This window comes from Pseudonaja textilis, chromosome 4 (genome assembly GCF_049901715.1).
Source record: "Pseudonaja textilis isolate UNSWEBS1 chromosome 4, rPseTex1.2, whole genome shotgun sequence".
Lineage (NCBI taxonomy): Eukaryota > Metazoa > Chordata > Lepidosauria > Squamata > Elapidae > Pseudonaja > Pseudonaja textilis.
The window spans coordinates 14,073,972-14,100,112 of record NC_141993.1 but is presented as its reverse complement, the minus strand read 5'-3'; the positions used below and the strand labels follow the sequence as shown (position 1 = coordinate 14,100,112).

Here is a 26,141-nt window from a genome sequence, read left to right as displayed (position 1 = left end):
TCGTTAGAAATTCTAGCCCTGCCCAGTGTCATCTACCATAGGGAAGGCCTCTCCAATTGGTATGGACAATTCTGTGGTTGCACTCAGGATTTCTTGATTGTTTTTCTTTCCCATTCTTTCCTGAATGATTGAATTTTTAAAAATTTCACTTAACTACGATTTTACAGGCTAGCTGTCAGCTAACAGCAAAAAAATAGATACTTTGGAATGTTTAGGCTGACATATAATCATCCAGATTTGTGCACTGAAATGCAGCTGCTGATTAGTCATAAATCAATACATCCAGTATAGGTACTATATATGAAACCTTCAGAGAAGGAGTTTACAGGTCAATCCCAGACACTGTTCCTGAACTATCCAATACACATTTCATATTCAATGCTAAGAAATACATTACAAAATTAAACACAGGACAAGTTTCATTCAGCATATTATAGTGGAGTCAATTATGAACTCTTTAATTTGTAGCAGGCCTAAGCTGCCACATTAGATTGTTAACATGAGATTATCATTCATTTTAACAAGTTCTTCAAGCTTATTTTATGTGTTCGTGAATTTTTTTATCCCGTCTTTATTATTTTGTAAGTAACTCAAGTCACCAAACATAATACAGTACTCCTTCCTCTTCTTACTTTCCCCACAACAACAACCCTGTGAGGTGGGTTGGGCTAAGACTGAGTTGAAGTCACCCCGGCAGTTTTTATGCCTAAAGTGAGACTAGAAGTCACTGTCTCCTGGTTTCTAGGGCAGCACCAAAATCACAGCACAATCTGGCTCTCTGTTTCTTAATAAAGTTCCTGATTCCTGCTGTTTCCTGAATGAAAATCAATCAAGGGAAGATCATGTCATAGACAGAACCCGGAGAACTAAGGAAGAAATATCACATTGTCGTCTATCTTTGTAGATGCTTTATTCATTTTGCCAAATGACAAAACAATGGAACAAAATTGGGACAGAGCAGACCGGAAGAATTAAGTATAACAGGGTTTGTATTTATGCTTTGGAGTGCAAATAAAAAGACTCTCTCTCTCCCTCACTATTTTAGTGCTTTGTTTTCTTCAAACTCCAATGTGGATCAATACCACAGCAAAAATGCATTAGATTGTGGTTGTCCTTAGGGCAAAGTTGAGAAATTTCTGCATGTTCATCTCCTTAATACAGACATGCAAATGAACAGATTAATGAGAGGAAAGGGGATTTCTATAATTCTTCTGTTTCACCTGCCGGTGGTACGTTCACCTCAATGTTGTATTCAGTTGGTTCTCCTGACCCCAGCCAGGGTACTGGGGTTCTGTTAAAGGAGGGTCGATTGGAGACTTCTTGATTATACACAATAAGAGGCTCAGGTACCAAAGGACCAACGTCAAATTCAGGCATTTGGAAGGTCATCAATTTGACTGCCTTCTCATATCCCCCATATGGCATTGCAGTTCTAGAGAAAAGTAGAATCAACCATCAGGGTTTATAGATGTTATAGTATTTTCCTACCAATTCAGTAGATCAACAGATTTTAGCTACACATGTTCCTTTGACAAACCCAATCAATCCAGTCCTGTATTAATAACTATTCTTAGTTCTATTTCTAAGCAACCAGGTCCATTTCTCTCTCACAAAAAAGAGTGCACTTCAGAAAATCTAAATAAATAAATGGACAGACAAAATCCCCTGTCATAAATGTTGTATGGAAAGGTGTAGAAATACAGTATATTGAGATGATAATCAGGTATATATAACATATATCGTTTACACTGTAGATTGTATAAGGCACATTAAATTCTAAGAAAATTATTTAAAAGCAAAATGTGGCTGATTCAAAATCATTATCAGCTATCCAGTGATGCTGGTTCAATGTAAAAACAGTTGGTCCATACAAACAAGCATCAGTTTGTAGCTTGGCAATTTTATTTTTGAATATCAGTAATCTATCAATCTATCACTATCACTTTGTGTAGAAACATGCTGGTGGCCATTTAAAAAAAAAGATTTTTGATTACATATGTAATTAATAAATACATTTTCAAAGCTGCACTAGATTATGCCCTAGTTTAAATTATATTGGTTGATTGCACATCAGCCAAATGTTTATACTGGATTTGGCATTTTATCCACTTATAAGCCCTTTCCAAACATATGGGATAGGTAGATGCTCTAATATTATTATGGTCCTTCATACAGCCAGATGTTTAGATTGGATTGGCATTTCTGTCCCTATCAAGCCCTTCTCAGGGAGCTGGGATTGGGAGATGTTGCAGGTTGATGATACTAAAGCTACTGGTGCTGGATATAAATTATCCAAATAGAGCTGCCTTTTGCAGTGGACTGAGTGGCATTCTTGATGCAACTCTGACTTGGTTGTTTTCTTGTAAGTGTTTTATTACCAAATTAGGAAACATCATCAGTGCTAGCAGGGAGTAAGTATACATTATACTGCCCTGGTGGTGTAGTGGTGAGAATGCAGCATTGCAGGCAAACTCTGCCCACAGCCTGGAGTTCAATCCTGATGGGGCTCAAGGTTGACTCAGCCCTCTGAGATTGGTAAAAGGAGGACCCAAATTGTTAGAGGCAATATGCTGACATTGTAATCCACTCCGAGAGTGCTGTAAAGCACTATGGAGCAATATATAAGTCTAACTGCTATTGCTATTGCTTTTATTTTGTATACTAGTGGTTTCCCCTGTTAGTGTTGGTGGAAGTAGTCTTGGCTGTTGTCTGTTGGATTATTTGTCTGAGTTGGTAGTTTTTAATTTAATTTAATTTCATTTCATTTCATTTTATAACATTTGATGTTAGTGTTGATCTCTTATTTTATAAAATTTGGTATTGATCTCTGCTCATCTGGGTGTTGATTGCTGATAAGGAGATGTTTTAATCCTTTTTGGCTTTTTGATTATCTCTTTCGAATGGTATGTAGATTCTGTTTATCTCTATGTGCCAATTGAGGGTTGATACGTCTAAGCTAAGCTTCCAAGAATTGGAAATGTCAATGCTGATGGAGTTCAAGTGGTGTTCCAGATGTTTTGGGATTGCATCCAAGGAGCCTATTACTCTTTATAATATCTTTGCTTTCTTTTGTCACGGTCAGGTCTTTTATTTTGTGATATTTTTTTCCTAATTCTTTCTCTTTTCTTCTCTTCTGCTATTTCTAGGAATGGCAACTTCCACTATTCCAACTACCTTGCTCTTCTTACTGACAATAGTTAAGTCTAGGGTGTAATGTGGCAAATGCTTTTTGGTTTGAATTCTGAAGTCCCGGAGCACTTTAACTTCTTCATTTTCTATTACTTTGTATAGTTGATGGTCCCACCAGTTCTTGCTTGCAGGCAAATAGTATTTCTTGCAGTTATTCCAATGCACCATTATTGCTAGTTATTGTTCGTTGCAGTCAGCCAGATATCCCTACTGGATTTGGCATTTTTGTCCCCCTATCAAATCCTTCCCAAGAATCTGGGATAGGCAGATGTGGATGTTTGATGATGTTACAGATATTGTCACAGGATGTAAGCTGTCCTGATATAGCCAACTTCTGCAATTGACTGGTGGTGAATCTGTCAATGCCAATGGTGTTCAAGTGATGCTCCAGTTGTTTTGGGATTGTACCCAAGGCACCTATTACTATTGGTACTACCTTTGCTTTTTTCTTTTGCCACAGCCATTCTACTTCTGTTTGCAGGTCTTTGTATTTTGTTATCTTCTCCAGTTCTTTCTCTTCTGTTCTGCTGTCACTATCCACTATCCAGATTTTTTTTGTCTTCCTTATCAGCAATTGTTAAATCTGGGGTGTTATGTGACAGGTGCCTTTTGATTATTATTACTGAAGTAAAGAATACACAGTGATTAAAAAAAACTAAGCAAGATTGCTTCAGTATCAATAAGTCACTTTTTACAAGTGTTCAATTGACAACATTCCAGTATATATTATCCTAATGCCTTTTTTCTAGACCACTAAAACTGTGGTATCCTCTCCATTTAAAATATAATTGTAGGATTCACTTATCAACATAATGTGACCAAACAGAATAATTTCAGGACTACTGTATCTTTAATGAAAACTATCTTCATTGCAGCTTCTGCCTCTGATTACTTCCTATTACTTCAGAATAGCTTGGATGATGATTGGCACACAAGTACATCTTAATTAGAAACCAAATTAGAGGAAGCCAGGCATTAAAGCTCTCAATGTAAAACAAGATTTCAACAGTTATGAGGCAATGTATTTTTTATATTTCACTATGCTGAAATAGAAAAATAATAATTTATTAAATTTATACGGCGCCTGATTCCTGACATTTGAAATAACAAGACAAATTCTGATTAAATTTTAAGGCACCTTCTTTGATAGGAGTTAATTTGGGTTGAATAGGATCTTGTTCAGGGAAATTGGGCTTAGTAACATTGTATTAAGTGCAATAAAATTTTGTTTTCTGATAACTGAAGAAAAGCAGTCCTTTATAATCCAGATTTTTCTATGTTGCTCTACCACTAGTATCCAAAACATATTAAATGCCCTCACATATCCTCGCGCATACATTTCCTCAGATTCACATGTTTCCCAAGTATCCTCCACGGTTCTTTTGGTTGATTCTTTATATCTTTTCTATATATTTCTTCTCAAAATATAAGATCTGCAGAAGATTTACAGCCTCGTAGGTCAGATCTATTATACATAGTTATTCTAACTATTATACTTTGTTCTATTAGTTTTAGTAGATCTATTATACTTAGTTATTCTAATAATTCTAGTAATTAACAGCCACTGTCCACTTCCAGAGAGAATGAGTAGGAATTAGGCTAAACAATTATTTTCTTCTTGGCCAATTGTTAACTCCATGTACTAGACCAGCAGTGTCACATACTGGCCATGGTCTCCCCAGCTCCACAAATGAGAAAAAGGTTGCAAAATGTCACGTGAAGGCAACATGACATGACGAGTTTGACACCCGTGTGCTAGAAGATGAGGACTCTAGGAATGGATTTATTATTTGCTAATAAATCAAATATTACTGTATAGCCTATGTCTTGGGTGCTAAGAATTTGAAATACATTCCATGTTGAATTCCCACAACAAGATGTGGGAACAGGACAAAGCTATACAGGGACACAGGGGGAGTTTTAGGAAGGAATGAGGGAAGGTTGGCATGTATTTTCAGGCTGGTTGGAAGGCCATATGGTTGATCTGCTTTTCCAGGGAATGGTCCAAGTGTAAAGCTGGCATCCAGCTTCTTAGTCTGTGTGGAGGTGAGAAAACTGATAGAAAACCAGACATGATTTGCAGCAGCTGTGACGGGATCCTTTCTAATGATGCAGGTCAGCAGACCTAACGTAACCTTAAGGAAATCCAAGCAGCATTAATTCCCCAGAGAAAATGGAAATAATGTTGTAGTCTCAGGTATGGGCTGTTTATTACCCTCAAGTATATGATAAACCTATTTGAGGTCAATGGGGAAATGTTCAGGTCTAAGGGAGGTACAGTTCCCGTTGAGCGCCGAAGATAGTAAATTTGCTGGGATTCCCACCATATTTATCAGTCAGGGAAACAGATATTTGGCTTTGGAAAAGTAGCACTGGCTGCAGCTGCTTCACCAATAGTTGGTAGAACTGGACTAGTCCTGAAGCTGCTGGTTTACCACCTCACTCTAGTTGGATTGCCATTTGGTTCTGATGCTAAAGCAAAGTACTGTTAACTTGATTAACAGACAACTGAGTCCCTAACAGAATAGGCCAACTCACCGTGGGACAATTCAACAAATACAAAAGTTAAATTAATTTCAATGGAACTGTGGCCAATACTAATAAAATAAATAAAATCAATCCAGAAATACAAGAGTTATAATAATTTTGATGAAAACATGGTCACCAATACTCAAATTAACTGAATGAAACAATACAGCTGGCAGCATGGAAGTTTCTGATACTAATATGGCATCATATTAGTTAATATGACAAAAGCACTGAATTGTCCCATGGAGAGTTGGCCATGGTGAGTTGTCCTGGACCCATCCCTAGAGGGTAGGTAGCCATTGCTTAATTATTGATGCCCAGATGCAGGCTCTCCTCCTGTAGTGCTTGGAGATCCTGCTATCAAACTTCACATGAGGCAGAGCAGGTAGTCTCTTTTCTACAGACACTTAAATATCCTATTCAGGAAATTGCTTTTTAGCAGAAATCTTGCAAATGTGACACTGCTTGATTAGTTTCTTTCCTGCAGATTTAAAGGAACTATATTCACATAAAATAACTGCCTGCTGCAAGACACAGCAACCAAAGCCTGTTGTGCATCTGTTTTCCAGGATTTAAATTCGAGACATTTTTCTACTGCCCTTCTGTCAATAGATTCTCCAAGGCCATGGAATACAGCTTGGTTATGAACATGTTATGATACAATTAAGTCTGAGCAATGATGGTTCCTCTCATACAAGTTCCATTTCCTGGCTCATGAAAGATTTGCCTTTTTTCTGCAAACAACAACACGGCATGAGAATGTGTTCCATTCACGCCTCCTCATTAGTTAGAAAGAAAGCGCTCCTGATCAATAAGCTGAAATGCCAGGACAATCAACATATTTATATATCTCATTGACCCTCATATTTCCTATCTACTGCCAGTCCCACCACTTTTGTAAGCATTTTCCCTCACCTATTGAAAGATTTATAATGACAGAGGTCTGCTTTGGTGCCATAAGACAGGAGATCAATGTTGAATTCGCTTTTCTCTTGTGGAGTAATGCCTATGGCTCTTTCCCATGGAGAAATGTAGGTCTTAAGAAGGGGAACTTTTCCTTTCCCACTCCCACTTTTATTTTCACCTATAATATAAAGAAAAAGAAGAAAACTTAAGTCAAGAGAAAACATGCAAAGCAACATCCTGAACTGAGGGATGAATACAGATAATCCTCAACTTATGACTACAATTGAATCCAAAATTTCCATTGCTAAGTAAGGCAGTTGTCAAATGAGTTGCATACCAGTTTACCAGGGCTGGGATTCTACAGGTTCTCACCTATTTGCTAGAACCAGTTGTTAACATTCTAAACAGTTCGGAGAACCAGTTGTTAGAAAAAATTACTGGCCTAATCCTGTAAGGAAGCCAGGAAGGAAACATTCTGGTGTTGCTTATAGAAACTGCCTCTCCGTTAACCCTTATTACATTCTTGGCAGGACTAGACTTCCTGTCTCAGGAACATCTCTGGAGTTTTTTTCCCCTCCTTTGCTGGTCCTTTGCTTGTGTGGAGTGACCCTTCAAAGTTACAACGACACTGAAAAAAAGTGACTTATGACCATTTTTCACATTTACAACTGTTGCAGCATCCCCACAGTCATGAGAGGCCAGGCGAGGAGATGCGTGCCTCGATGTGAGTCATGTTAAGTTGGCCACACCCAGCCAGTCACATGACCACCAAGCCACACCTACATAACAGGTTGTTAAAAAATTTGAATCCCACCCCTGCAGTTTACAACCTTTTTTTTGCCATAGTTGTTAATGAACAACTGCAGTTGTTAAGTTAATCATGTAGTCGTTAAGCAAGTCTGGCTTCTCCCATTGACTTTGTCAGAAGCTGACTGGAAAGGCTACAAATGGGACAGTGCAACTGTCATAAATCAGGGCTGTTAGCAAGTGCTTGAATTTCCATTACGTGACTATGGGGATGCTGCAACTGTTGTAAGTGTGAAAAACAGTCATGCAGTAAGTCACTTTTTTCAGTGCCCTGTAACTTCAAATGGTCTAAAATGATTAGCTTTATGTTGAGGACTAGCTGTACTGTGCAGAATCAAGTGAATGGTGGCAGAAAAGGTTGTTTCAAGCATATACTTAAACCAAAGCAACTAATCGTCTGTGCTCAGAACATGCTGTTCAACAAATTATCCGTTTTTATGAACTATATCTTTTCCTCCTTTCCCATATCTCTCTTCTCTTCTGTGATAAGCAATACCCATAGTGCAAAATTTATGTTGTTAAGCAAGATATTTGTTAAGTGAGTTTTGCTCCATTTTACGACCTTTCTTGCTACAAGTGTTAAGTGAATCACTACAGCTGTTAAATTAGTAACCCGGTTGTTAAATTGAATCTTGTTTCCCCGTTGACTTTGCTTGTCAAAAGGTCGCAAAAAGAGATCACATTACTCTAGGACACTGCCACCATCATAAATGTGACTCAGTTGCCAAGCATTTTCATTTTGATCATGTGACCACGGAGATGCTGCAAAATACATAAGTGTGAAAAACAGTCATAAGTCACTTTTTTCAGCGCCATTGTAACTTTGAATGGTCACTAAATTAACTATTGTAAGTCAAAGACAACCTTATTATACAAAATACAGACAAAGAGTTAGAAATACTAAGAAAAAGAAAATAAAGGTGTTGAGAAAAAAAGGAAAATTTAATTAAATCTAATTTACGCTAACAAAAGTTACTCTACCTCCCTACATTTCTCTATCCTTGCAATCCATCCTTGATTCACCACATCCAAATACTAATTGTTTGCAAATTTCTTACTTCCTTTGGAAGTTCCCCCCGCATCCCTACCCTGTGGAATATTCTACCCCCAGAAATGAGACCGGCCCTCACTCACCTGGCCTTTGGGAAAGGCGTGAAAACATGGCTCTGCGCTGCATGGGGCTCACAGAGGAGCATGCAGATGTGGGATTAGTGCCTTGAAAACCTCTCCCCTTCCTTTTACTTAACTTTTAACGTTGATTTTTAAACACTTACTCTTTTTAACATTTTATATACTATATTTATGTTTTTATATTTTATTTATATACAGCCCAGCGTCCCTCTGTGAAGGAGATGGGTGGTTTCAAAATTTGGTGAACAAATAAATTTCACGAGATCAATTCAATTCTTTTGAATCTCTCCTTCCTCTCACTCCTCTTTCATATATTTGTTCTACAATTTGATCCCTATTTGTTTTCCCTTTATGACAAAACCACCTCAATGTACTTACTTTCTTTTGTGTTCAAGCCACATTCACCACCCATTCATTATATACACTTTTTTTCATTATACCACCTATACTTTCCCCATTCACACTTTTATCTATATCTAATCTGCAAAATTCTTACTCCTTGATAACAAATAGGGCTCTTATATAAAGCTATTTTCATTTCTATCAACAAATGTTTATCCTCTGCATTGGACCATGAACTTTTGCATCAGTATTTGCACATCCTAACAATTCTCCAGTTACTTTTAACTCTTTAATAAACATTCCACAAAGTATACAAATACACCTATTTACTCTTAATTTGTTTACTACCTTGTCTTTGATATGTTTTTATAGTTTTGAGTTTCTTTTTGATTGTATAAAAGTTAATATAATTTGCTACAAATCATTTGAATCCTCCATTCTTTACATACAGAAATCCGTATTCATACCTATCCCCAACCAACATTCCTTTAATATAATCACAAACACAAAAACTGATGCAGCAAAAACTTAATTCATACATGATTTATTGAGAATGCCATTATTATGAATGAATGAATGAATGAATGAATGAACAGGTGTTTTAGCAATTGTTTAGCTAAGGATAAATCACAGGAAGCAAGGAGAAATAAAAAGAATAAGGATGGGACTAATTTAGAGAAAAAAGGGAAAAGACATTTAAACCATGGTTACATAATTATGCTGTAGAATTTTAGAGTGCTACAGCAAACTTACTAGGTGACTGTGGGACATTACATATTTTTGAGGGAAATACAGTGATACTTGACAGTTGTTAGGAAACATACAAAGTACTAGCTGAAGATAGTTCACAGTTTTAGAACATGGATACTATGAAAAAAATGACTGGACTAGTAAAGACACTGTGAATTAAGAAAACTTGGGAACTTCATCATTAAGATAAGGGAAGAGAAGTACATGCAACTTTCAGGAAACAAAGAAGGGATTAGATTTGTCCCAATTTTATCTCCAAAAGAATTGAATATATGCAATATTTTGATTGAGGAGATGTCAGTCTATATAATATAATTTCAGGCTTTCAAAAATGCTTTTGAATCATGTAGGAATCTCAGTTAAATGTTTCAATCAATAAATCAAATAACTTTCCCCACACTTTAAAATCATGCTGCTTCATTTGAATAGGGTAATGGCTAAAGAACTCCAGAGTTTTTAATTAAACTATATGAATAATAGAACTACCATTTGTGGTGAAAAAAAGAATTACCATATGTCCTTTTCTTCAAAGGCAGTTCAGGCAGTGTCAGTAGTGAAATTTTCTCAGATATATTCAGATTTAAGAAAGATCTTGAAAAGAACAGGATTTTCAGTAAGCCTTTTTCTTTACTCAGCTGTTGGATGAAAATGAATCCTTACCTTTTCCACCCGCAGTCTCATTTCCATTTCCACCTCCATCCACTCCTCCCCCTCTGCCGGCAGATCCCTCGGTGTGGCCACTGCCCGTTCCTCCAGCTCCACCTTTGCTCCCAGGCTTTGCAGGAGGAGTGGGAGGATATTGCAGTTTGGTGGATCCGTAGGGTCCTACAGTTACACCACTCATCATTCTCCCACCACCCTGAGTGTGTCTGTAGGAATCAGCTCCGTAGTATCCCCCAACGGATGGGATAAACCTCTGGAAGTGATCCTGGATAAGAAGACGGAAGGGAAATGTAAGGAAAGAGGAGCAGAAAGTAAAAGAAAGGGGCAAAATTAAATAATTGTCAAGAGACAAATTCCATGTTTCTTTTTTATCTGCTAATATAATATTTCTGAATCTATTGTGCTTGGATGATGAAAACAATATGCTGATTCGTATGCAAATGAATTAGTGGCCTTGAGGAACAACAGTGAGAAGTGCTGTCACAATAATTTTAGTATTTTTAATAGTTTATTTTAATTTTGAAAACTAAATCATTAGAATGGGATATCCTTGAGAGACAGCTGCAGGTAGGCCAGCATTAAAGAACAGAATCAAGATTTAAATTACCACATTGCTATGTCAGTGGACTAATTTATGAATTTAGTCTTTTCCAAGTGGAAGCCTCCCTTCCTCCTGCTTCAGAACTGGCGGCTGCTTGCACATAGGAACAGATGCATTTGATTTCTTCTATGTGTAGCAGTTGAGGGAAGAAAGTTTAGTAGGCTGTAAACAGGCTTCAAGTATCAGCTATCTGGGCTGCTAAATATAGGTGAGTAGACACGAAATACTCAAAGCCTGAGTTATCGTAGTGTCTTTGCTGCACCAGTCATAAAGCTTCAGAGCAGGTCACTGAATATGCAATCTGGGCACAAAGCCATTAGCAAATGATCCTGACAAAGCTCTGGGGAATCTCCCTACCCTACACCTATATGAGTGCCCTATTTTAAGGACAACAAGAGAGGCATGAGAATACAGAAGAAGAATATGTAGGTGCATAATACAGTTAGAAAATTCAAAGAGATAAAAAAAGTTAGTTGGGTAGAAATATGTTAACTACTAAAATAATCAATGTTACTGCTTAGATTAAGCCATTTTGTGCACCAGTGATGACAGGAATTGATCTTACTTTATTCAGGGCTATTGGTAAACAAGTTTTTGGTAAACATATGTGCATTCTAAATTAATACGGTATGTTAAAAATGACCATATATTCTCAGAATTCTGAATAAATAAATCTGGCAATGCTGTAAAGAGCATTTGGCTCAAAATGAATAGAGAAACAAACAAAAGCAATACTGTTATTGGCATTTAGAAGATGTGGATGACTTCCAAAAATAAAATGCGGATCTTTCAGAGGCTTGAAGTATTGGGGAACTATAATTATTGTGCATATGCTACAATTATATAAGATTCTACCAATTGTCCTTTTTTTGAAGAAATTCATGACTTGGCTTATTGACAGGTTTTTTTCTTCACAGAACAGAGGAAGAGCATCAGCTCTCCCAATTTAATCATGATCAAGAGGGAAAATTTAACCGAGGAAGTGGAAGTTGCAGGAACTCCAAGGGAAACAAACTAAAAGAGAACAATAGGCAGATTTGGGGGGGGCGGAATTAAGCACATCATCAGCATAGAGTCGTTATGTTGCTGCAGATGTCCAAATCCAACCCCTCTTGAAATCCGTTGACTCTTGTCTGTCACCAATTTAGTAATGAACTTTAGTTGACTAGATTATTATGCAATAAATAGGCTTGAGCAATAAATCCTTAAACTGTGACTTAATGTAATAACGTATGGTCCTGATCCTTTGTGTATGACACAAATCTTACAGTGCAATTCTGGATTTTACAACAGACTAAAGGCGAGTCAACTCAAATACAAATTTCATATTTTTTAAAATGAAATTGAATACATTTAAAGTAATGCTAACTATTACTGATATTTTCATTAACAAGACAAATGGATTCATCATAGGAATATATAGCCTCCTTGACATTTTATTTGAAGAATGCTCCAAATGGAGGAAGTATTGATCGTGGTACTTCAAAGTTCAATTCTAGTCCGGTCCAGGTAGTCTTTAACATACAACCACAATTGTGGCCAACATTTTTGTTGTTAAGCAAAACATTTGTTAAATGAGTTAAATGAGTTTTGCCCCATTATGCGACCTTTCTTGCCACATTTGTTAAGCGAATCACTGCAGTTGTTAAGACGGGGACACAGTTGTGAAGTGTATCTGGCTTCCCCATTGACTTTGCTGATCAGAAGGTTGCCGAAGGGGATCATGTGCCCCCAGGTTACTGCAATGGTCATAAATACGAGTCAATTGCCAAGCATTTAAATTTTGATCCTGTGACCATGGTCATAAGTGTGAAAAAGGTCATAAGTCCCTTTTTTCAATGCCATTGTAACTTTGAACAGTCACTAAATGAACTGTTATAAGTCAAGGACTACCTGTACTCTTCGTTTTAATGATGGACGAGGTAGATTATTCTTCTTCATTCAATTTATTTATTTTATTTTGTCAAGCGTATAAGATAATAGGTATAAGTATAAACATAGGTATGAATACATGAAATGGATACGAATAAGAAAAAAGAAAAAAAGAAACAATAGGACAGGGACGGTAGGCACATTGGTGCGCTTATGCACACCCCCTACAGACCTCTTAGGAAAGGGGTGAGGTCCATAGTAGACAATCTAAGGTTAAAGTTTTTGGGGTTTGGTGAAGAAACCACAGAGTCAGGTAGAGGATTCCAGACATTGACCACTCTTTTGCTGAAGTCGTATTTCCAGCAATCAAGTTTGGTGTGGTTTACCTTGAATTTGTATCTATTGTGTGCTCTTGTATTGTTGTGGTTGAAGCTGAAGTATTCATTGACAGGTAGAACATTGCAATGTATAATTTTATGTACTATACTTACATCAGACCAAAGGCGTCGTAGTTCTAGGTTGTCTAGGTCTAGAATTTCAAGTCTGGTATTTGTGAAATATTTCTGGACTTTCTCCACTGTATTAATATCAGATATGGAATGTGGGTTCCAGATTGATGAGCTGTATTCAAGTATTGGACTAGCAAAAGTTTTGTATGCTCTAGTTAGTGGAGTGATATTACCTGAGAAAAAGCTACGCAGGATTAGGGTAACAACTCTTAATGCCTTTTTGGCTATGTAATTACAGTGGCTTCTAGCATTTAGATCCTTAGAGATGAGTACTCCAAGGTCCTTGACAGAGTTTGGATCATCAACAAGGACTTGACTATTCAGCTTGTATTTTATTTTCTGATTTATTTATTTTTTTGCCAATATATAAGACAGAGCATTTGTTTGTTGAGATTTGAAGTTGCCATTTGTTTGACCATTCTGATACATAGTCAAGGTCTTTTTGAAGGATAGCAATATTGTCGATGGTGTTAAATAGCTTTACATCATCAGCTAAAAGAACACAGTTGCTCTTAATATGATCACAGAGGTCATTATGTAGAGTATGAAGAGAGTTGGTCCTAGAACACTGCCTTGGGGGACACCACTGTTGACAAGTACAGAATTTGATAGGACGCTCCCAATTTTGACCATTTGTTGTCTGTTTGACAGGAATGCTTCTATCCAGTTATGCAGATGTCCAGAGATACCATAAGATTTTAGTTTTAGTAGAAGTTTGTCATGTACCACTGAATCAAAGGTTTTACAGAAGTCTATGTATATTGCGTCAATTGCTTTGCCCTGATCAAGTTGTATGGTCCATATGTTTTTGCAGTGTAAGAGTTGCAGATTACAAGATAGTTTTTTCCTGAAACCAAATTGTTTGTTAGAGAGTAGGTTGTTTGTTTCTAAGTGCAGGATAATGGATTGGTTAATAATTGATTCCATGACTTTACAGGTGATGCAGCATAAGGAGATTGGTCTATAATTTTCAACTAGGCTGGGGTCTCCCTTTTTGAAGATGTGGATGACTGTGGCTAGTGACCATAGGTTTGGCAAGGAGCTGGTCCTGAAAGATTTTTCAAAGGTTATGCTTAGAGGTTCGGCTATGGCAGGGGATAGCTTTTTTAAGAAGTAGCCACATATTCCATCCGGTCCAATAGATAGAGATGGTTTTAGATTGCGTAGTGCTTTTTCAACATTGTCTCCTGTAAAATCAATATGTATTAGATCATTGTAATTGTCTGTGGTTCAACTAATCCATTGCTGTTTACAAATACTGAGCCAAAGAATGTGTTAAAGAGGTTGGCTTTAATGGTGTCATTGTTGCAGTCTTTACCATTAGGTCCTTTCAGGGGTGGGGTGGACCTTGAGTCTTTTAGTTTGTTGTTTACAAAATTGTAGAAAGCCTGGGTGGAATTGGTGCATAGAAGGTTTTCTTCTTGTTTAATGTGATAATTGGTGCATTCAGTCTTTATCTGGTGGCATACATTTTTGTATCGCTTTTTGAAGTTGGCAACATGACCAGATTTGTTTTTCTACCAAAGTGATTTCTTTTTGGATTGAAGCTTCCTTGTTGTTATGGGTAATTTGTTTTTTTTCTGCTTTTGGGAGTTGTTATTGGTACATATCGTTTGATGACTTTTTTGACTTCAAGTAAAAATATGTTGTAATGGTCTTCGACAGTATTGCATCCAATGAATAGAAGTTGCCAATCAAGAGTTTGTCGTCCAGAAGATCATAGTTGCCTTTTTTGAAGTTATAATTGGGAATCCCGTCGTTATGATGATTTTTGTGTGGACATATGTTGAGACAAAAGTCAATCATGCTGTGGTCACTGTTGGAAAAGGGTTCTTTAATTTGTATTCCATAAATTGAATTCAAACTATTGATGAAGATGAGACGAGGCAGTTGTTAAGTCTAGTATTGTTGGTTAGTAGTTGTTCCAGTCCCAGATTTGTTACAGCATTGTGGAAGGTTGCATGTATGGGTTCAGTTTTACATTTGTTTAGGGTCCAGTTAATATGAGGTAGATTGAGGTCGACAAGAAAGATAAAAGAGTGTGGGCAGGATGTTGCCCACGTTAGTTCATTTCACTTCCATGACTCTGGATGGCTTACAAAATTAAACAAAATATAAAAACACCCCCAAAATAACAATAAACATAAAATAGTTTGCCTTTAATTCTAAGAATAAGGATTCCACAGGAATCCAGAAGCCCAACTTCATGTTTAACCCCCACGCATTAAAATCCGGTACTTTTGTCCTGTTTTGATTGAGTTTGAGTTAGTCTCTAAATAACCAGGCTGAGAGCCAAATGTTGTTTCAGACATAAGCCAGGTTTGTTACTTCCATAGCTCCACACAAAAATCACAAAGGTGGCCAATTTCCTACCATTACAAGGCACTTAATTCCCTTCATTTCCAACATTTCCAACTAGGCAATGGAAGATGATCCTTCTCAAAGAGATGGAGATGGTAAGAAATCCTTTCATGATTGAGGCCATCAAGTGTGTTTCTATTTCTATCTTGCTGATTAAGAGCTTCCCAAAATATTTACTCTCTAAGTTATTAACAACAGTCAGCCTTCTCAACTACTTCAATGCTTTTTTAGTGCTAATCAATGCTAATTAAGCAATGGAACAACTTGCCCTCAGAAGTTGTGGGAGCGCCATCACTTGAGACTTTCAAGAAGAGATTGGACTGCCATTTGATAGAAATGGTGTAGGGTCTCCTGCTTGGGGGGGGGTTGGACTAGATGACCTACAAGGTCCCTTCCAACTATGATTATCTATTAGTTATTTTAGTGTATAGGGAAGGTCATTTTACAGTTTTTTTCCAGATACATTCCAGATACATATAATATTGTGCAAGTAATGCTATGAAATTAAGGAAAGTCACAGGTATTTATTTCTGCATTGCTTCCAAGAAAACCTTGTGGATGAGACCATGTAGTCATCAGAAATTAAGCAGAATGTAAGTGTGACGTTACCTTTTACAACGTTTTGTGCCTGTAATACTACTGACTATTTTCCCTTATTTGTTTAAAATATTTTTTCATGCAAACCTATATACATTTACTGAGACAAAAAGCCACTTGCCTTCAGTGGCATTTACCTTTATGTCTGTGGGTACAGAAATTGCAAGTGATTTTTTTCCCAATCATGAATGGAAGAACTAAAGCTTTTGAATTGTGATGAAAAATAAGTGCTGCTAAATGCAACCACCTATATCTTAGAAAACCAGTTAACCTGTCTGGTTAGTAATGAATCTTTGTCAGAATTACTAGGAGTATAGGCCTCCAAGTATTTTCATATTACCATTAATGCTGTCAGCTCCAGCATCTCCACTGCAGAAAAGCCAAAGGGACTCATACTCAGGAGAAGACTAGGGAATGAAGTAGGTTGTGAACAACTAGTGTCACTTTGTCAAATGTTTTGCTGAAATCGAAATATATTGTGTCCATAGCATCCCCACACTCTATCAAAGACAGGAAACAAATCCTTGCCCTCTCCCACACCACTAAAGAATAAATACAGTTTTGTCCTTGAGTCCTATGCTTCAAGCTTGCTTGGCTCTTATAGGATTGTAAATATCTAAAAGAAATATGTACTGCATGTGATGAATATGATAGGATACATTATCATTATAATCTGTAGGATTCTTTTATAGTTTAGTATCGTTATATAATAATTTCATAATATTGTAGTGAGTAAATTCCAAAAATAAAATTCCAAGAATTAAATGCCTGCTTTATATTGATAATCTTTCTCTAGTTCTCAGTGGGTATGACTCCTATACTTTTGGATTGGGTTCCAATTCATGAGATTTAGCAACACAAATGAAGTTTACAGTTATCCATACATTTCTAGGTACAGCAACATTTTTTATTGCAGAGAGGCCCTTCAATTTGGCATAGAGGGGAAACCATCTCCAACATCAGATGCTGAGGGTAGCAGTGGGAGACCCTGGCAACAGTCAATGACGCCCTTGTCATTCCTGTACAAAAGGTGTTGTGAATGGGATTGCCTGTGAAGACCACCCAGGAACTTCAGCTGTATACAAGCATAGCTGTCATACACTAACATGATAATCCCAGGCTTGTCACACAACATAGGAGCTGTGTTACTTGCCAGTTTGTTTTTGGGTGCAATTCAAGTACTAGTAATAACTTACACAATCCTAAATGGCTTGGGACCCAGATACCCAGAAATCCTTTGGTTCCAGATAGAAGCTGCCTACCCAAGATATGCCAGTAGAGAAAGTATGTTAAGACCCCCACAACAAGGTAAGGTGAAAGAAGGCTGAGAAGTGAGCAGTCACTACTGGAGTTTCCCTCCCATCACACTAACTTTCCCCCAAAATAAGTTCATGGTAACTACCGCTATTTAGGAAGTTGTTTAGGCAGGAATTTTTGGGCTGAGTTTTCAAATGAGGATGTGTATCTGCAACGTGAAGTCATCATTGAGAGTTGTGTGCTCAGATTATTATTTTTGAACAGTTATTATATGCTTATTGTTATGTCCCCGGGACTGACACAAGTTCCCCATCAGGTCCGTTCCTTCCGTGGGGGCGTCAGCAGCCCCCATTGGCTGGCTCCCTTCGACAGCCGGTTATAAAAGCCGGCTGCGAGGTCTAGCCAGCCGCTGTTCGCTGGTAGGTCTGCCTGGTTAGAAGCAGACGCGACAGCCCCCTTTATTCCCCTGAATAAAGTGTGTTATTGGAATGCTCTGGTGTGGCCTCCCCTTCTTTCCGATCTATAACATTGGCGACGAAGGTGGGATCTGGCCAACCAGCAGCAATAGAAAAGAGCTGAAATCACACACCAAACGCTGAACCGTAGCCGCGCCGTGAGAGCTCGGTCAGTTGTGGATTGCAGAAGTGAAAGCGGAGCGTGTAGCCGCTCCACGTAAAAAAAAAAAAGAAAGCTACGTGAGGAGCAGGGCGCTGAGAGCCTCAGCCGCCGACACTGAGCGCAGAATTCAACTGCTGGTGTTCGAATTCTGCTGTTAGCAAGCTTGGCGCTGTACTCGCAGCCGCCAGAACGCATTGGGCGCGCGATTTGAATAGCTGTCAGCACGACGCTACAGCTATAGCCGCCTACGCCTTTGGGAAGGCGCGAAATTTAAACGGAAGTCAGTTACGGGCTACAGCCACAGCCCACAGAGTCACATAGAGCGTGAAACACAGAGAGAACCTCTAAGAGCTGAAACACTAAGCTGGGGCAGATCTGCAAGCTACTGCTGCCACGCTTATCAGGGCCATTGTATTCCCAGTGAGATTGGCCAGTCTACCAACAGACTGAAAGCCACACTTATCAGGGCCATTGTATTCCCAGTGAGATTGGTCAGTCTACCAACAGACTGAAAACCCAATATGAATTCAAATCCGGCGTTTCCGCCATTTAAGCCAGATGAAGACAAGTGGGACTCTTACAGAAACCGCTTCAATCACTACATTGATGCCATTGGTCTGGCCGATGCTACAGAGAACAGGAAGAAATCGTACTTCCTGAGTTACTGCGGGGCCGCAGTGTTCGATACCGCCACAGCGCTATTTGCACCCAGGGAGTTAAAGAGCGTCCCCTGGCCCGAGCTGTTAGAGACACTCTCTAACCACTATTCCCCAAAACCATCGCAGATCGCGAGACGTTTTGCCTTTCGCATGAGGAAGCAAGCAGATGGGGAATCTATCAATCAGTATTTGGCCGCCCTGAGAACCGCAGCTCTCCACTGCGAATTCAAAAATTACCTAGACGACATGCTCCTTGATCAACTCGTCTGTGGAGTCAAAGACTTAAGATTGCAGAGGCGTTTGCTGGCTAGAAAAGACCTCAACCTCACTCAAGCGATCGAGGAAGCCTTGGCAGCAGAGCTAGCGACCCAATCAGCCGCCGAAATACAAGGGAGCGCAGCCAAATCCAGTCCAGTCACCATCCACTCAGAGGAGGTGGTGAGTGAAGAAGACCCTGTCGAGCACCTAGAAGTTCATCGACTCAAGCCATCCAAGCAGCCACAGGTAGGAACTAGGCCTGGGAACAGCAACACATCCAAACACATCCTGTTGTGCCTCGCCTGCGGGGGTTCCCATGCTAGAACGACTTGCAGGTTCAGGAACGTCACCTGCAACAATTGCGGCAAGAAAGGCCACATCGCCAGGGCCTGCCAGGCAACACATGTGGCTCCACAAAAGGTAGCATCCTTTTACTCCCCTCCGGGGCCACCCAGGCAAGTAGAAAATTGTTACACGTGCTACCAAGCTAACCACACTTTTCTGACACCTAATAAAATCACGCTTTCTATCCATTTAGAAGGTAAACCCTGTCTTATGGAAGTCGATACCGGGTCAGCACTCTCGATCATCTCATGGAGCACGCTCAAGAAACTACGACCCAACCTGTCCAGAAACCAGCTCCAGAAGAGTCGTCTCACCTTGAGGGACTACCAGGGGAAGAACATCCCAGTACTCGGAACAGGCAAGTTCCTTGTTAAATTCAAATCCTTTAAAGGCCATCTGCCTTTAGTGGTGGTAGATGGTACCCTCCCTAGCCTTTTGGGGTTGGATTGGTTCCCCTATCTCGGCCTTAGCTTAACGGGAGTTCATGCTGTCTCACCTTCCGATATCGACTCGCTATTTTCAGACTATGCTGATGTGTTCAGCGATGAATTGGGTTGTTATAAGGGTACGCCCATCTCCTTTTCAGTGGACCCCCAAGCAGTTCCCGTCCGTTTAAAGCCACGCAGAGTACCATTTGCTCTGCGCTCTAAACTGGACGCGGAACTGGACAAATTGCTCAAACAAGGGGTGATCGAGCCCACGGATTTTGCTAAGTGGGAGACCCCAATTGTCACACCCCTAAAAAAGATGGCAGTATAAGAATGTGTTCTGACTACAAGACCACAATTAACCGCTATCTGCAGACTAGCGCGTACCCAGTTCCGGTGATCCAACACTTACTACACACATTTGAACCAGGAACCATATTCGCCAAATTGGATATGTCACAGGCTTATCAACAGTTTCCTGTAGACAACCAAACGGCCGAATTGCAAACAATTGTCACCCACAGAGGGGCATTCCGATGCAAACGTCTCCAATTTGGCGTTAGCGTCGCCCCAGATATATTTCAGTCATTAATGGAACGGATACTGCAAGGCCTCCCTGGCGTGGTTCCGTATTTTGATGATATTTTGGTATCAGCCAGGGACAGACCCCAGCTTCTCCTCAGAGTCAGAGCGGTATTGGATAGGTTCAGGCAGCATGGCCTCAAACTAAAAAGGGAGAAGTGTGCCATCGCCACTAAGCAGGTGGACTTTCTTGGGTATAAAATAGACGCCTCAGGCATCCACCCGGTGGAATCCAAAGTCAAAGCCATTCACGAGGCACCACTCCTTCTTCCAAGTCAGAGTTACAGGCTTTCCTGGGGTTGCTAAACTTCTATGCATCGTTCCTACCCCACAAAGCGTCAGTAGCAGAACCGCTGCATAGACTTCTAGACAAAAACACCCCATGGTATTGGGGACCCAAAGAGGATTACGCTTTTAAGGCAGTTAAGTCGCTGCTCACCTCGGACGCTGTCTTAATACAGTTTAACCAACACCTTCCTCTAGTCTTAGCAGCAGACGCCTCACCTTTCGGGATCGGGGCTGTCTTGAGTCACAGACTGCCCAACGGCTCTGAAGCCCCAATCGCCTTCTTTTCGGGAACCTTTTCCGCAACTGAACGTAACTACAGCCAAATTGACAAAGAGGCCCTAGCCGCCGTAGCTGCGGTCAAAAAATTCCATGAATTTCTTTTTGGTCACAATTTCGAACTTGTCACAGACCACAAACCACTATTGGGGCTTCTCTCAGGTGAAAAGCAGACACCGCAAGTCTTGTCACCCAGGATGACTAGGTGGACCTTATTCCTGGCAGCTTACTCGTACAAACTAGTTCACCGTCCAGGAAAACACCTTAGCCACGCCGACGCCCTCAGCTGCTGCCCGTTGCCAGCACCCGTGGAGGACCCGGCCCCGGTACATGCCATTTTCGATGCCAGTGAGTTCAACCTTCCAGTCACTGCCGGCGACATCGCCCTCCACTCCAAAAAGACAAACTTATCGCCCAGGTTCTGGACTGGGTACGGAGGGGGTGGCCGGGCAGCGATCTCTCAACTGAATTCTCACCGTTTAAAACCCGCCAGCAAGAGCTTTCCGGTTTGCAGGGCTGCCTGTTATGGGGGACCAGAGTTGTCATTCCAGAACCACTGCGCACACCCGTCCTGAAGGCGCTGCACGAGGGACATCCCGGCATCGTCCGGATGAAAGCGTTGGCTCGGAGTTACGTCTGGTGGCCGGGCATGGACGACGAAATAGCAAAATGGGTAAGCTCCTGCCGTCCCTGTCAGGAATCCAGGCCAGCACCGCAAATCACCACCCCAACCAAATGGGAAAGCGCCAACGCACCGTGGTCACGTTTGCACATTGACTTGGCCGGGCCATTCCATGGCAAGACTTTCCTGGTGGTCGTTAATTCATTCTCAAAATGGATCGATGTGGCCCTCCTACTCGCGACCACCACCCGAGCAATTGCCCAGGCTCTGACCCGCCTATTTGTTACACACGGTCTACCTGACACCATAGTCTCAGACAATGGGCCCCAATTTACGTCCACAGAATTCAGTCGGTATGTCACCAACCTGGGCATCCGACATATCCTGACGGCGCCCTTTCACCCCGCTAGCAATGGGTTGGCGGAGAGAGCCGTTAGGACAGCAAAAGAGGCGTTGGCAAGATTCACTCAAGACGACTGGCACTCCAGACTCTCTCGTTTTCTTTTGAGCCAACACTCAACCCCATGCACTGTCACAAATAAGTCTCCAGCCGAGCTACTGATGGGCAGACGTTTGAGGACGGTGTTAGATAGACTGCACCCCCACTATTGCCCTGACACACCAATTGGTTCTAACAGTAGGGTCAGGAGTTTTGTATTACAGGACCGAGTGTTTGCCCGGAACTACGCGGGCGATCCGTTGTGGGTACCCGGAAGGATCGTGGCCATCACCGGCCCGAGATCATACCGCATCCAGCTGGAGGACAGGCGCGTCTGGCGGAGACATCTGGACCAGATAAGAAGTCGCCAGAGCGAATTTGCCAACTCTGGCCCAGGGACTCCAGGGACACTCCAGTCGCCGCTCCTGAATCTGAGTTGGGACCACCAGAGTGACTAGCCTCCGCCAGCCGAACCGAGGGAACGGACGGTAGACCGGGACCGTCCACCAGAGTCGCCAGCCTTACCGTCCAATGACACTACCAGGTTACGTGACGATGACAGTTCAACAATCCAACCTGAAGACTGTGGTCATTCCCAGACTCCAGACCGAGTTCCGGATCGACCCTGTGCTCCCGCAAGCCCCGTTCCTGACTCACCGAACTCTGTGCCACTTTGTGTCTCACCAGAATTGCGCCGGTCAGGCGCTCGCACAGGCCACCCGTTTACTTAAAAGACTATTCGTGTTCGTATCTGGGGGAAGGGGTGTTATGTCCCCGGGACTGACACAAGTTCCCCATCAGGTCCGTTCCTTCAGCAGGCGTCAGCAGCCCCATTGGCTGGCTCCTTCGACAGCCGGTTATAAAAGCCGGCTGCGAGGTCGAGCCAGCCGCTGTTCGCTGGTAGGTCTGCCTGGTTAGAAGCAGACACGACAGCCCCCTTTATTCCCCTGAATAAAGTGTGTTATTGGAATGCTCTGGTGTGGCCTCCCCTTCTTTCCGATCTATAACACTTATTATTTTTAACTTACTGAGTTTTATTTTGACTAAAGAAGAAGGACTTGGCAAATAAATACTTTTTTCCTGTGGAAAGAAAATAATATTAAAGAAATAGTCAAAAAGAATATGGTTATAAATGGGAGACAATATTTCCTGAGTCCCCCCAAAATCCATAAAAAAGTGGGTAGTTGCATAATTGTTGCATTGGGTTGCCCCATAATGCCTTTAAAATCTGGCCTCGGGTCATGGTGTTGATGTCCATTTAGGTTGTGTGTTATATGTGGGTGAAAGGATTTTATTCTATAAGCAACTATTGTACTTCTCTGATTTTGTGATGTTTTTTGTATTCATTCACTTGAAAGCTACCCAGAATAATTCACTGCATTCATTGCAGTCAGGCAATCCAAAAATACATAGTTTATGAATAAAGATAAAAAATTAATAAATTGCAAATATTTCAAAATTATCCATTACAATAATTCAGCATAAATATGATTTTGATCTACCAAAAAATGGCTATGCAGTACTTCCCAAGATCTGGACTGTAAAAACCTGGAAAGCAGCAGAGTTTATATGTTTTTGCCACAATCTTGGAGAGATTCACATTCTCAGAATTAACATAATAGTAGAATAACAGAGTTAGAATGGACCTTGGAGGTCTTTTAATCCAACCCCTGCTCAAGCAAAAAAACCTGTACCCGTGATGGCGAACCTATAGCATGTGCGTTGCGGGAGGTCGCCTGGAAAAGCCCCATTGCGCATGTTTGCATGCCCCCCACCAGCCAGCTGATTGTCAAGTATCTGGCGTGCAGGGGAGACACGCACGTGGGAGATGTGCGTGCATGTGCAGAAGCATGCGGCATGCGAGGGGTTGCATGGGCATGTGCAAAGGCATGCGGTGGGGGGGGAGTTGCACGCACATTGCATCATGGGTGCAGGCCTGCGAGAGAGAGCGCTTGCACTTTTGGCACACAACGTGGAAAAGGTTAGCCATCACTGCCCTATACCATTTCAGACAAATGGCTGTCCAGGCTCTTTTTAAAAGCTTTCAGTGATGGAGGACCCACAACTTCTGAAGGTGAGCCATGCCACTGGTTTATTGTTCTTACTGTCAGGAAATGTCTCCTTAGTTCTAGGTTGCTTCTCTCCTTGATTAGTTTCTACCCATCGCTTCTTGTCCTGCCCTCAGGGGCTTTGGAGAATAGCTTGACTCTCTCTTCTTTGGGGCAACCTCTCAGATATTGGAAGACTGCTATCATATCACCCCTAGTCCTTCTTTTCATCAAACTAGACCTACCCAGTTCCAGCAACCATTCTTTATATTTTAGCCTCCATCTCCTTAATCATCTTTGTTGCTTTGTTGCTCTTCTCTGCATTCTCTTTCTAGAGTCTCAAAATCTTGAGACCAAATTGCAGTATTACAAGTGTGGTCTTACCAAGACCTTATAAAGTGGTATTAACACTTCACACTGCTGTCTCATGTTTGGTAATTGTCTACTAGGACTTTAAGATCCCTCATGAAATTACTGCTGTTGAGAATCTGTTCTGTATATTTGGTTTTTCTTGCTTAAGTGTAGAACCTTACTTTTTTTCTACATTGCATTTCATTGTGTTTAGATAGGGTCTAGTATTCAAGTTTGTCAAGATCCATCTGGATCTTGAGCCTATCTTCTGTGATGTTGACTTCCTGGCAGCTTGGTGTTGTTTGCAAATGTCATAAGTTTCCCTTCTATTCCCTCATCTAAATTGTTTATGAAGACATTAAAGAATATTGGGCCTAAAAGAGAACCCTGCTTACTTCTGTCCATGTAGATCTAGTTCCATTAAGGACTATATGCTGAGTGTGGTTTGTCAGCCAGTTACAAATCCATCTGGTGGTGATGCTGTCTATCCCACATTTTTCTACCTTACCAAGAAGTAGATAATCAAATGCCTTGTTAAAATCCTACTTTGTCAAATATCTTACTGAAATCCAAGTATACTATGTCAACAACATTTCACTGGTCCACTAATTTAGTTACTTTGTCAAATAATGAAATAAGATTTGTTTGGAATGATCTGTTTTAAACAAACCCATGTGGGCTTTATGTTATAACTTTGCTTGCTTGTAGGTGTTTGCAGATGTGTTGCTTGATTATCTTTTTCAGAATGTTACCAGGTATTAATGTCAGTCTTATTAGTCTGTACTTTCCTGGATCTGATTTTTTTCCCTTTTTGGAAGACGGAGCCACATCAGTCTTTTTCCAGTTCCCTGATGTTCCAAGATTTTTGAAAGATATAGTACAATGGTTCCAAGATCATGTCTGAACTCTGAGATGCAATCCATCTGGTCCTGATGATTTGAACTTGTCTAGAATGGACAGGTGTTCTCTAATCACTTTCTTGTCTATTTTAATTTGAATTCCTAATCTGTCTTTTACAATTCTGTTTTGGGTAGCTTGGGCTGTTTTTTCTCTTTGTGTAAGCACAGATGGAAAGCAACTCTGCTTTTTCTCTGCTGCTTGTCACTTCCTTGCCCTCTTCTCCCATTAGTGGTTTGATTGTTTGACTTTTTTTTTTTGACTTTGACTTTTTCTTGTTTTTTATATGTTGAAAGAAATATTTTAAAATTATTTTTGACATTTGTTGCAAAGCTTAGTTCATTCTGTGCCTTAGCTTTCCTGACTTCATCCTTGCAATTTGGGATGTGTACAACTATTCTGCCTTCGTTATGTGTCCCCCATTCCATTTTTTTATACTTATGCTTTTCATCTTTCAATTTATCAGAGAAGGGAGGGAGGGAGGGAGGAAGGAAAGGAAAGGAGAGGAGAGGAAAGGAAAGGAAAGGAAAGGAAAGGAAAGAAAGAAAGAAAGAAAGCCAACCTCCCCTACATATTCCTATGGTTACTTCCACCAGGCCAAATAACAAGTTAAAAGAGGTCATCAGCTTAGAATTTATATTGATGAGTTTTTGATCGCTGCATTCAACCCCATGTTTAAACCAGATTTGTGAAAGAAATAATTATTTAGGTTCACACGATATATTACATTACAAACCAATCAAATAGGTCCGGTTTGTACAACATGCTAGTCACAAAACCCTAATTAAGGTTCACAGGGGCCAAGCTTAACAAATT

General features: G+C 40.4%; 1 protein-coding gene across 2 annotated transcripts in view; it reads right to left on the bottom strand.

Annotated features, from left to right (window-relative positions):
* Positions 1-893: 893 nt before the first annotated feature.
* The window catches only part of MYOZ1 (myozenin 1), a 38,654-nt gene continuing 13,406 nt past the window's right edge, over positions 894-26,141 (bottom strand). For both annotated transcript variants that reach the window (XM_026711016.2, XM_026711014.2), the window contains 3 exons: positions 10,315-10,582; positions 6,634-6,802; positions 894-1,432 (listed from right to left, as the gene is read on the bottom strand). In XM_026711016.2, the coding sequence (XP_026566801.1) occupies positions 1,201-1,432; positions 6,634-6,802; positions 10,315-10,582 (669 nt within the window). In that variant the 3' untranslated portion in view covers positions 894-1,200. The remainder of the gene's footprint in view (positions 1,433-6,633; positions 6,803-10,314; positions 10,583-26,141) is intronic.